At 34.3% G+C, this 13,482-nt stretch overlaps 1 protein-coding gene across 2 annotated transcripts in view; it reads left to right on the top strand.

Moving 5' to 3' along the window:
* Positions 1 to 773: 773 nt before the first annotated feature.
* The window catches only part of LOC129277729 (serine/threonine-protein kinase Nek7-like), a 33,447-nt gene continuing 20,738 nt past the window's right edge, over positions 774 to 13,482 (top strand). For both annotated transcript variants that reach the window (XM_054913880.2, XM_054913881.2), the window contains exons 1-4: positions 774 to 893; positions 10,558 to 10,700; positions 11,872 to 11,934; positions 12,694 to 12,804. In XM_054913880.2, the coding sequence (XP_054769855.1) occupies positions 869 to 893; positions 10,558 to 10,700; positions 11,872 to 11,934; positions 12,694 to 12,804 (342 nt within the window). In that variant the 5' untranslated portion in view covers positions 774 to 868. The remainder of the gene's footprint in view (positions 894 to 10,557; positions 10,701 to 11,871; positions 11,935 to 12,693; positions 12,805 to 13,482) is intronic.

A 13,482-nucleotide genomic window follows, 5' to 3' on the forward strand; every position in this document is an offset into this window, starting at 1 on the left:
TGTAATTACATGTAAGCGAAACTTTAAAATGTCATAACTTTCTTATTTTACATCCGATTTTGATGAAACTTTCAGTGTTATGCTTGTTGGATTTTTCTCTTTTTATTCAAATCAACTTTTTGTTGGGGTGGACTTGTCCTTTAAAGCCTATGTAAGTTCATGTATGGGTTGAGGGAGAGGGCATACATGTATGAGAGGTGGTGCACGGGGATACATGTAATACCATCTCCCCTCTTCAAAAAATTCTGAGATACATACATTTATTTCTATTTTTTGTAAGCATTTTTTTAAGAGGAAAAATGTCAAAATCGCTCCTGTCGACCATTTCCCCCCGTGTTTTATACACCACCCAAAATGATGACATGGTAATGTACAGTACATACATGTACATGTAGACAGGTACCCAACACTGTCGGGCACCCTTCCCCTGCATTTCATTATGCTCTGTTTTAACAGTAGTCGCGCTGTTTTAACAATAGTCTTGCACTTGTAGTGTCTTTGATGTCCCGGTATACATGTATGTGGGGAAAGGAGTCACCTTTTGATAGTAAAATCCCAGTCTACATTGTATTATAAGAGGATGAAAAATATTTTAAACTAAATTTTTAATTCATTACTCTTCTACAAAGGGTCATCAAGTACTGGTACTCGTTCCTTTTCACGAAGTCAAGCATTTTTTCATGAATTGCGCAATGCAATATAGGGTATATGTATTTGTCTAGGGTCTACTTGCTCTATTAAAAAAGCATTAGGTTTTTTTTTTCTCCAATACAGGTATCTTCAGTGTGACCCTTTTAGTAGTTACAAGCAAGCGGTTGGCCATCGATGAGGGAGTTCTGAATATTATCATCAGAGAACCTTTGTAACCATGGCTGACTTTGAGCAACCGAGTCGTAAGTAAACTTTTCTATTTCTAGTTGATCCAAATAAAAAAGCAGTAAACTTTATGAGGGCTTGAAATAACCAAAGGCCACTCAAGGCCATGGTCTCTGTTGCCTAAAGAATGACCTTGATGGCCTTTCAAACATACTGTATGTAAACTTATGGCGAAAATAAGTGTCTTACTAGGCTGAAGCCTTGGTACCCTGTGGTAATTCAGTGCATGTGTCCCTATGAAAAGTACATTTTACTATCGATGCTCTTTTTTTAATAATGGTCTTACATGTAGATGCCCCCTAAAGTGAGCACTGTCTCCCCTTTCCTTTCAGTGCCTTATTAAAAAATGACCTTGCCCCTTTGAATCCTCAATTTGATTCCTGCTGTACGGAAGTTGAAAATATAACGGCCGGCAGAACTTCCTTTTATAGTACTGGACGACACAGATTTTTCATGAAGAAGATCACTTTTAATGTGATTGAAACCAACTTGCAAAACAAGGTCCCATTCCATGATTTGTAACTTTAAATTTCTTTGATCAGAATTATTGCACTGTCAGTCAAAGGCGGTGACAAATTATAGCCCATAAAATGCTTTGACAAATTTTCTGTAATCACTATAAATCAATCTAATGCTATCTATAATATGGTCATCAGGGATGTAGTCGAGGCCTCACCTCATTTTGCCGGCCTTGACCTCGGCCTCAAGGTATCATTTTCCAGCCTTGACCTTGGTCCGAGTCATGTGTACAAACTCTATGGGAGGTTTTCTCCAGCGACCTTGTGTCATCCCTGATATCATATGTACAAATACTGCAATGTAGATTCTTACAGATATAATTTGTATCATGAACTGTAATTCTATATAGCAACGGAATGTGAAAAGAAAGTGAAACATTTGGGAGTAGTCCGAGATGCATTGATCAAGGCCAAGTCTATGAAAGAAAATTTCTACCTAGTAGTTTTGCCCTTTGACTTGTTTGGCCAACACACATCTCTGGTTATTAAAGAAATAAGAACTCACACCATATTCGATCTGAAAAGAAATCCATTCCTTTGACCATGGCAGACTAAAAATGCAGTTCAGATTAAAAACCAGCCTATGTATGCATTTGTTTCATTTTATTGTGACTATGACATTCACAGGGTGCTACGTGACTTTTTAGAAACACTTGCCCAGTCGGGCAAGTAAAATTTTAAATAGTTGTAATATACTTGCCAGAAAATCTCATTTACTTGCCCGAAAAAAATCCAGAAAAAGTTTTACCTCTTCAAAAGAAAGTACATGTATTGCAGTTGTATAAACCATTGACCCTTTTCTCTCTTTTGACATGAACTGATCTACCTTGCATTTCTTTTTCAAAAGTGATTTTATCTTGCCTGCCATGACCAAATTAGGGTCAATATCATATCGACCCTAATTTTTGTCATTTTACTGTGAAGAATTTTGCTTGCCCAATTCGGGCAAGTAGTTTTGGTCTTTACTTCAAAAACGCTTGCCCGACTCTAACTTTGCTTGCCCCGGGCAATCGGGCAAGTGCTAATATGTAGCACCCTGCATTCAGTAAATGGCCTGGTGGTAGAGTCGCTGAACCGCAATCAATACAATGTACATGTATATGAGAGTTTCAAGTCGACTGCAGTTTTAAATATTTATTTTTAAAGACTTAACATGTATTTTTGTGATCCAGTGTGTATGGCACGCTCATAGGGAAACAATTAAATATATGTTTCACTTGAAAAAAATATGTTTCTCTTCCACTAAACCATTTCACTCAAAGAAATTTATATTTCACTTATCAAAAAAATATGTTTCACTTTAAGAAAAAAATATATATTTCACTTTTCAAAAAAATATATTTCACTTTTCAAAAAAATATAATTCACTTTTCAAAAAAAATATATTTCACTTTTCTAAAAAAATATATTTCACTTTTCAAAAAAATATTTCACTTTTCAAAAAAAATATATTTCACTTTTCAAAAAATATATTTCACTTTTCAAAAAATAATATATTTCACTTTTCAAAAAAATATATTTCACTTTTCAAAAAATATATATTTCACTTTTCAAAAAAATATATTTCACTTTTCAAAAAAAATATATTTCACTTTTCAAAAAAATATATTTCACTTTTCCAAAAAAATATATTTCACTTTTGAAAAAAAATATATTTCACTTCTCAACAAATTTTTTTTTAATTTTGAGAGAAAACAAATCCTTTCACTTTTGTTGGATAACACATGCGGCTGCCGTATTCGACCGTACGTAGAATTCATCTATCTACCTACATGATATATCTATCTATCTATCTATCACTCTGCCTAATATATATCTATCTGTTTAAATATGTCTATCTATCCATCTATCTGTCTGTCTGTTTATCTATCTATCTCTCAAACTATTTATTTTTCTATCTATCTGTCTAATAATTATCTGGCAAAAAGAAGCTGCTGAAAACTGCTTATCTAATAAAAGAGAGCCAATGGAGTAAATTAGAAAGTCAAAAAGGGGCCTAATATATATATATATTATATGTTTGTCATTTTGCCTCCGACGAAGATTCTGCTAGGATCGAAAGCTTAGGCCCCTTTTTGACTTTCTAATAATTATCTGATTAAATATGTATGTCTATCTATCTACGAATCTATCTATCTGTCTGTCTGTCTCTTTATCTATATATCTATCTAATATTTTTTAATATGTCTGTATATCTGTTTATTTATCAATCAATCAATCTATCTATCTATCTATCTTATGATTTATCTGTCTTTTTATCTATCTGCCTATTTATCTTTATCTATCTATCTTATGTCTATCTGTTCAAAATATGTATGTCTATCTGTATGTCTACCTTTCATCTTTCAATCTAATATCTATTGATCTGTTCAAATAATCATGTCTGTTTATTTGACTGTTTATCTATTTAATATATATCTATTAAATATGTTTAATATGTTATTCTATCTGTCTATCTATCAATAAATATATCGATCTATTTTCTCTCTATCTATACATCTATCCATCTATTTATCTATCTGTGTATGTACCTATGTATCTATCTGTCTCTGAATCAGGGGCGGAAATCTCTCCCAAAAGGTAGGGGGGGACACAGGGGCGGATCCAGCCTTCGCCAATAGGGGGGGGGGCGGAAATTTGTTTCAGCCATATTTTCCCCGATCGGCAGCTCGAAGAAGATTTTTGTTTGTTTCTTTGAAGGGGCAGTCCTCCTTAGTCACCTCTTAGCTTTATTCTTATAAATTAATATATAGTATCATAATCCTTATTTATATGATGCGAGCGCGAAGCGCGAGCTAATTTTTTGGAAATTTTATGTATTTTTTCCTTAAATTTGAACATTCTGGGCAATGTTTGTTATCCTGAAAAAGATGTGTATGCAACTTAATAATTACTACAAGCGCAAAGCGCGAGCAGAAATAAACTGATGGAAAAGATACCTGTTAAAGTAGCATTTAACAATCAAATAATGCGAGCGAAGCGCGAGCTAATTTTTTTTTGACATTTTCACCTAAAGAATTGAAACTCAAGCAGAATAGGTATATAAGTAAACAATTGATGCGAGCGCGAAGCGCGAGCGTAAATTTCGAGATTTAGTCCTATAATATTTACTGAACGAGACACTCTACTCATGTTTTGTAAATCATGAAAATGATGAGTATTAAAAATGCGAGCGCAAAGCGCGAGCAGAAAATTTTTATATACGTTTTGAACTGGTACCTGTTGAAAAGGTAACTGTTAAGGACTGCTTGCACTTAGCCATGAAGGCGTTACATATTTCAACAATAAAAAAATGCGAGCACGAAGCGCAAGCTGAAAATTTTTGAACTTTCTAAAGAAAGAATGGAAAATTTTAATCAGTTTTTGTTATCGTGAACAGGATAGCTATATAATTTAATAATTGAAGCGAGCTCGAAGCGCGAGCAGAAAAAAAAACGAGATTTAGACCTAAAAATGGGCCACTCTGTTCATGATGTACAAAAGGATGAGTAATATTGGGTCTTCCCACATTAATAATGCGAGCACAAAGCGCGAGCAGAAATATATTGATATTGTGATCTGAAACTGGATAATGATTTAAATAGAGAACAAGTTGAGTATCTGAATAAACATGCGCGCGCGTGTTTCATAAATTATTTAGACCTAGAATCTAAGCATTCTATATACATGTACATCTTTAATCATGTAAATCATGAAACTTTGATACTCCGATCTGAAAAAAGAGTCAATTTCAGCTTTATATTTCAAGCACTTTGTAGAAAAATTGTAAGGCAAGCAGCAAATGTTAATATTCAGACCATAAAACTGACATTTTTACAGAGCACTTTTTAAAAATCAATTTGTAAATCACACAAAATAATGAAAGTTCGATTTCCAAGGTGAAATTTGTTTTGTATATTGACTTCCAAACTTGACATTCGAGCTCCATATTTAACAAGATATGTAAATCACCTAACAGGCAATGCGAGCGCGAAGCGAGAGCTAAAATGTTATATATAGTGGCACGATCGAAAGATTCTTTTTATTTTCCAAGTCTTCCCCTCATCTTGTTTTATGCACTCGTCGTCCTCTTCATTTTCTCCTCTCTTTTCCCTCTTTTATTCCTTCTTTCTTTCCGTTTTTTTCTTCTTTTTTTTGCTCCGCCAAGAGGGGGAGGGGGGGCGGGCCCCTCGGCCCCCTGGTCCGCCTACGGGGACAAGGGGCGGGAACATTTGACAAGCAAAAAAAAAAGGTTATCCCAAAAGTAAGGTCATCTTGTCCCAACTCGTCCCCAAATACATGTTTTATTTCGATTTAGAATGATGTATTTCTTACCATCATAAAAGACCAAACATAGTAGGGGGGACATTTGATATTGTGTCCCCCCTACTATTTTGAGTAGGGGGGACACGTCCCCCCTGTCCCCCCTGGGATTTCCGCCCATGCTCTGAATCTATGTTTAGATCAAATATATCATAATCACCGTTATCATCATCATCATATTTGCCATCAATCATTATCAGCATCATCCTCCTCATCATCGTATATTTTTTCGTCAATCAATATCTATCTAATATCTGTCTATCTATCTAATACCTATTTATCTGTTATATATATATATATATATATATCTATTAATATATATCTATCTTCTATTAATCTATCCACCTATCATTTATCCCTCCATCCATCCATCTATTTATCTATCTTTCTTATATGTATCTGTTTAAATATGTATGTCTATCTGTCTGTCTATTTATCTTTCATACTTATATCCACTCATTTGTTTAAATAATTATGTCTGTTTATCTATTTATCTACGACAGGCCACCTAATTCGTCCGCACGACGAATTAAAATCTAGTTTCACTTGTTACATTTTAAATCTGAGAGAAAACAAATCCTTTCACTTTTGTTGGATAACATGCATACGACGGCTGCCGTATTAGACCGTACGTAAAGTTCATTCCTCACGTAAAATCCATTCCTCTCGCTACGAAAAACATTTCACTCTTGTTGCAAAATTCATTTCACTCAATTGCAAAAAATACGTTCCTCTTTTTTCTCGGCCTGTAGGTGCGCGCTTCATTGTTGGCGGGAAATAGAGATGGTTGCAAAATTTTCGCTGTGCTGAGGGGAGAAATCATGAAAGCGGTTGCAACTCACAAAATGACAAGGATATGGGGATATCAGCGAACGCAATTACGTCACTTTCCCACGTGCACGAGAATGCACCACGAGGTGGGCCCATGAACACAAAACGTAAAGTTTGATTTTATCGCTGATTATGCACAATAGCCAGTGCAATCAGCCGTTGCATTCTGCCCTACGATCAATCACTAACCTTAGCACGGTCTGGCTATACGTTTTGTAGGCATGGGGCATGAATACTTTATACATACACTATCTATAGAGCTGAATGGTCAAGGTAAGTGTTGAAATTTCCCTTTTCTCCATTCCGTCTGTCTTTTACTTCATTGACATACGATGATCGTAATGATTGATTAAATGAAGCTTACAAAGAGCTACAATTCACTGGTCAACTCGCTTGTACCTGCACTGCAAAACCAAATTCTCTCCAGTTTGTCCGAGACATGAATGGGGGGTTTTCCAATGCTACTCTCAGAACGGGCAGTACTTCACCGTCTTTTGAACAGACATGAAAAGTGAGTATACGGGACTGAAGTTAAGTGATGACGTCATCGCTCAACCCTAAAAATTTGGTGTTAGCCGAGAATGTCCACCGAAAGCGATGACGTCTTCACCCATTCAGTCATGTATGCTTTACCGCCTATGTCTGGTTTGAAGAAGCACTGCCCGTGACAAAATGGTGAGAATTTGGTTTTGCAACGGAAGTACAAGCGAGTTGACCAGTGAAATGTAGCCTTTTGTAAGCTTCATTTCATCAATCATCGCGATTATCGTATGTCAATGAAGTAAAAGACAGACGGAATGGAGAAAAGGGAAATTTCAACACCTTGTCCATTTAGCTCCGGAGATAGTGTAGTGCCATGCGTGGAGCTATTCATGCTTCATATCATGCCTACAAAACGTTAGTGATTGATCGTAGGGCAGAATGCAACAGCTGATTGCACTGGCTATTGTGCATAATCATCAATAAAATCAAACTTTATGTTTTGTGTTCATGGGCCCACCTCGTGGTGTATTCTCGGGCACGCGTGGGAAAGTGTCGTAATTGGGTTCGCTGGTATCCCCATATCCTTGTCATTTTGTGTGTTGCAACCGGATTCATGATTTCTCCCCTCAGCACAGCGAAAATTTTGCAACCATCTCTGTTACCTCGTCCTGCCAACAATGATGTGCGCCGCCTACAGGCCGAAAAAAAAGAGGAACGTATTTTTTTGCAATTGAGTGAAATGAATTTTGCAACAAGAGTGAAATGTTTTACGTAGCGAGAGGAATGGATTTTTACGTGAGGAATGAATTTTACGTACAGTCTAATACGGCAGCCGCCGTCGTATGTGTTATCCAACAAAAGTGAAAGGATTTGTTTTCTCTCAGATTTAAAATGTAACAAGTGAAAAAGAAACTAGATTTTAATTCGTCGTGCGGACGAATTAGGTGGTCGGTCGTAGATAAACAGACATATTTATACAAATGAGTGGATATAAGTATGAAAGATAAATAGACAGACAGATAGACATACATATTTAAACAGATACGTATAAAGAAAGATAGATAAATAGATAGATAGATCGATGGATGGAGAGATAAATGATAGGTGGATTGATCAATAGAAGATAGATATATATTAATAAAAGGGATTAATATATAGATAGATATAAACAGATAAATAGGTATTAGATAGATAGACAGATAGACATTAGATAGATATTGATTGATGATAAAAAATACGACGAGGAGGATGATGCTGATGATTGATGGCAAATATGATGATGATGATAACGGTGATTATGATATTATATTTGATATACACATAGATTCAGAGACAGATAGATACATAGATACATACGCAGATAGAAAAACAGATGGATAGATATATAGATAGAGAGAAAATAGATTGATATATTTATTGATAGATAGACAGATAGAATAACATATTTAACAGATTTAATAGATAGATATTAAATAGATAAACAGACAAATAAACAGACATGATTATTTGCACAGATCAATATATATTAGATTGAAAGATAAAAGGTAGACATACAGATAGACATACATATTTTGAACAGATAGACTTAAGATAGATAGATAGATAGATATATAGATATATAGATAGATAGATAGATAGATAGATAGATAGATAGATAGATAGATAGATAGATAGATAGATAGATAGATAGATAGATAGATAGATAGATAAAGATAAATAGGCAGATAGATAGAAATTAAGACAGATATACAGACATTTAAACAGCCGGATAAATCATTAGATAGATAGATAGATTGAATGATAAATAAACAGATATAGACATATCAAAATAAATAAATAGATATTAGATAGATAGATAGATAGATAAAGAGACAGACAGATAGATAGATAGACAGACATATTTAAACAGATAATTGTTAGATAGATAGAAAAATAAATAGTTCGAGAGATAGATAGATAAATAGACAGACAGATAGATGGATAGATAGATAGATTTAAACAGATAGATATATATTAGGCAGAGAGATAGATAGATATATCATGTAGGTAGATAGATAGATAGATGAATTTTACGTACGGTCTAATACGGCAGCCGCATGTGATATCCAACAAAAGTGAAAGGATTTGTTTTCTTTCAAAATTAAAATGTAACAAGTGAAATTATTCTTTTCAAAAGTGAAACATATTTTTTTTGGAAAAGTGAAATATATTATTTTTTGAAAAGTGAAATATATTTTTTTGAAAAGTGAAATATATTTTTTTGAAAAGTGAAATATATTTTTTTGAAAAGTGAAATATATTTTTTTTGAAAAGTGAAATATATTTTTTTGAAAAGTGAAATATATATTTTTTGGAAAAGTGAAATATATTTTTTTGAAAAGTGAAATATATATTTTTTGGAAAAGTGAAATATATTTTTTTGAAAAGTGAAATATATTTTTTTGAAAAGTGAAATATATTTTTTTTGAAAAGTGAAATATATTTTTTTGAAAAGTGAAATATATTTTTTTTTGAAAAGTGAAATATATTTTTTGGAAAAGTGAAATATATTTTTTTGAAAAGTGAAATATATTTTTTTTGAAAAGTGAAATATATATTTTGGAAAAGTGAAATATATTTTTTTTATAAAAGTGAAATATATTTTTTTGAAAAGTGAAATATAAATTTCTTTGAGTGAAATGGTTTAGTAGAAGAGAAACATATTTTTTTCAAGTGAAATATATATATAATTGTTTCCCTATGGGCGTGCCATAAGTGTGTGATCTTTTTCACTGGCTGCAGGCCAGAAAAAATTAATGATCAAACTTCTCCAGACTTGAGCCTTCTCATTCCAGTTGCAGATGATTTGCAAGAGATAAAAGAGTTAATACAAATTTGTAGTACCGTACGTGTATTGTTGCAAGGTTTAAGACTTAGGACCTGACATGAACTTGCTACCAGTCAAATTTTCAAGCAGTTGCAGATAATTTCCAAGTGATGGATGGATCAGTTGCAAATTTGCAATAAATTGAAAGTTCTTGTGATTGATTTAGGTACCTAAACTGAACATCCGATTGATAGATTGCAGGTTCGGGGTTCCCAGCCCATCAGGGAAATCAGGGAAAATTATTGTACTTTTTTCCAGTCAGGGAAAAATCAGGGAATTTGATTTTTAAAATGCCTCAAATCAGGGAAAAATGCCTCAAATGAGGGGGAAAACAGAATTTTGATCAGCCCAAAATTTGAAAGCACGGTAGTCATTCAGACTCTGTTATATTTTGCTGCATATCAAAACAACATCCATTGAATGACTGGTTATGGTGATACTACTTAGTTTTACATTATTGTTTTGATACTGAAAGTACATGTAATTCACTGCAACAACTTGAACAGTATGCGAAACTGGGAATGGGTTTACAATTACATGTAAGTAATTATCAGGGAATTTTTAAACTTCATCAGAGAAAAATCAGGGAAGTCTGTTTACTTGAAAAGCTTGGAACCCTGAGATTGCTTCAGCTTGCAACAACCCCTACTTCATTTTGTTTCTTTCCCTGACTCACTGTAGAGCTTGCTCACGAGGATCCTGCGATGTATTCCGAGCTGAGCAATTTCAATATTGAGAAGCGAATAGGAAAGGGACAGTTCAGCGAGGTATACCGGGCCAGATGCCTCGTCAACGACAAAGTCATGGCACTTAAAAAAGTCCAGGTAAGAATGGTGATCACATTTTCATGTTAGGCCTCAGAACCCTGCTCTGTCTGAATGATATAATACTTGAACGATATCTGTCAGGAATTAATATTCCTGGTCCCCGTCTCACAAGGAGTTGCGATTGATCCGATCAATCGCAACTATGGACGGCAAGCAATGTCATCGTGTATTATGCATGTTTGTACGAATTATTTTCTAGCTATGATGTATATTCATGCATTTATTGTTTTCTTTAAAAAATCACTGCTTCTCAATACAAAGGACATTGTGCAAATTTCCTGTAGAAAAATTTATGACACTGATGGATTTCCATAGAGTTATGATTGATTGGATCAATCGTAACTCTTTGTAAGATGGGGCCCAGGTATCGCATTGCAATTTGCTCCATATGACTGCTACGCAAAATTTCCTTTGGGCAGCCTTTTTTTGTTCCATGACATTTGCTCCAGTGACAATTGCTCCGCTCTAAATTCCACATACTGATCAAATGACCAACTTCAACCCTGGGTTTAACACTATACCCTACACTAAACCTAGCAGAAAACCTTATTGCAACCCTTACCCTACACTGTGCATGTACATATTAGATTAAATTAAGCACGGAGCAATTGTCGCAAGAGCAAATGTGTCGCCCACTTTTTTTTACACAGGACTGTGCAGAATAGTATAGAAAGCTATTCTCTTGCAACTGGAAATGTTTAGAGATGTACCCCCATCTTCCAATTCTCATATGGACCTTTGTCCGAGCAGTATCAGAGCAACTTTTGAATATCATATTTTGGATGGTGGACAAGTGCACTATCCAGACCAGCTGTACACATTTGACTTTGACATTTCTCAAAAACTTTTGTAATGTTGGTTTAACTTAAAGCCTCTATCTACAGAGTGCAGAAATCGTCTTTAAAATACACTCACTTCTGCCAATTTATTGAATAGGAATATTCCAATTTTAGGTTATTTAAAAGAAATTTGCCAATTTAAGCTATGTCTTCCTCTTTCTGAGAAAAATTATCTGTAGTGTTCATATATTTTGGAAATTGCCGTACAGTAATTTGTTCTTATCTACATGTATGCCGTGTCTTGGTTTCTCTGCCCCTTTTATCAAGTTGTTATAGCAGTGTTCTACATGTATTCTGTAAATAACTTGCAATTTATCTTTTATTCACAGATATTTGAAATGATGGATGCAAAAGCCAGGCATGACTGTATAAAGGAAATTGATTTACTGAAGGTAATTGAGAGTGCTCTCCTAAAACCTTGCTTGAAAGAATTGAAACAATGATAACACTTAATTTTTTATCAGAAGTCTCTAGGCAGCATACTACGCTGTCTTTAACAGAGCAGCTGTTATGTGCACTCCGTTTCAAGGAATCAATTCCTACCAGGTACCCATTCACCTCACATTGGCTGAGTGCAGCACGATGTGGGTAAATTTCGATTTTTAGATCAGGGCTCCGTAACACAAAGGTTTGCGATGAATCGCAAATATGAAAGAACCGCACTCATTGGTCCCTGGTCAGTATTTTAAACCTAATGCGCATGTAACATTGATATTGATTGGTCAGTTCATGTAGCGATTGATCGCTAATCTTTTTTACGGAGCCCTGGATTTGATAAGAAAGTGCGTGTACGTGTATATCAAGGACTTTGTAGCACTTAAAGATTTGGAACCAATTACTATAAAATCACAATGGCCATTCAGAATAATTGTTGCATGAATGTTTTTTTTTGTAGTACTGATCAGGAACCAATTAGGATTGTTCTTTCAAATTTGCATTCCATCTCAAAGCTTTGTGTTTACCTGGCCCATGGGGAAAGTGGGAACATGTCTGTTACTCATAAATTAAGTCTAACAAAAACTATTTTGTTGTTGTTTTTTGTACAAAGCTCAGCTTGTTTTATGCTAGACAGTGTTATTGATATGAGAATGAAACCGTTGCTGTTCTAGATATATTTTTAGTGTTTTTTTTTTCATCTTTTGTTCCTTTAGTCTTTAAACCACGATCATGTGATCAAATATTTGGCGTCATTTGTTGAAAACAACGAGCTGAACATTGTACTAGAGTTGGCAGATGCAGGGGACTTATCAAGGATGATCAAGGTAAAAATGGATGATGAAAATTAGCAATGTTTTTGTTGTTTTTTTTTAATACAAATTAGCGCTGAGTTGGTACAGTCTAACAAACTTCCGACCGACCATTTTCTAGAAGAATATTCTTCTTCTATTGCTCCACACTTTTGGAACTCCCTGAGCCCTTGATTCCCTTCGTTACTTTGTGAAATTGACAGTGTAGAACTCTTTAAACCGTTTTTGCAGATAAATGGCGCAATATAAATGCTGTGGATCATCATCATTTTGGTTTGGACCTGGTTCGATTTTGTCATAGCTGGTGTACTGAAAATAAATTAGTATAACTTCTAGGCTGCTGCTATTCATTTTAAGATTTGAACATTGCAAACCCACCATTGAGGCATTTTATATCTGCCTCAAATTACTTAGTTTCTGCATCAAGATCTCAATTTATCTGATGTTCAAATTTGCTTTATGTTTTAATATGAAACAGACATGTTTGATAACATGAATTCTTATGTGTGATTTTATATTTTTTCAGTGTCAACTGTTTCCATACAAGTTTTCCATCAAAAAGCCATTTTGAAATATATCAATACATGTGAAATTGAAGTTGTATAAAAGTCTTATCACCTTTTTTCTCTTATTTTCTCCTATCCTCTTTGGCGAGTAAGAAATTGCGAAATGCCACTTTTCCAAAAGAACTAA

This window comes from Lytechinus pictus, chromosome 15 (assembly GCF_037042905.1).
Source record: "Lytechinus pictus isolate F3 Inbred chromosome 15, Lp3.0, whole genome shotgun sequence".
Classification (NCBI taxonomy): domain Eukaryota; kingdom Metazoa; phylum Echinodermata; class Echinoidea; order Temnopleuroida; family Toxopneustidae; genus Lytechinus; species Lytechinus pictus.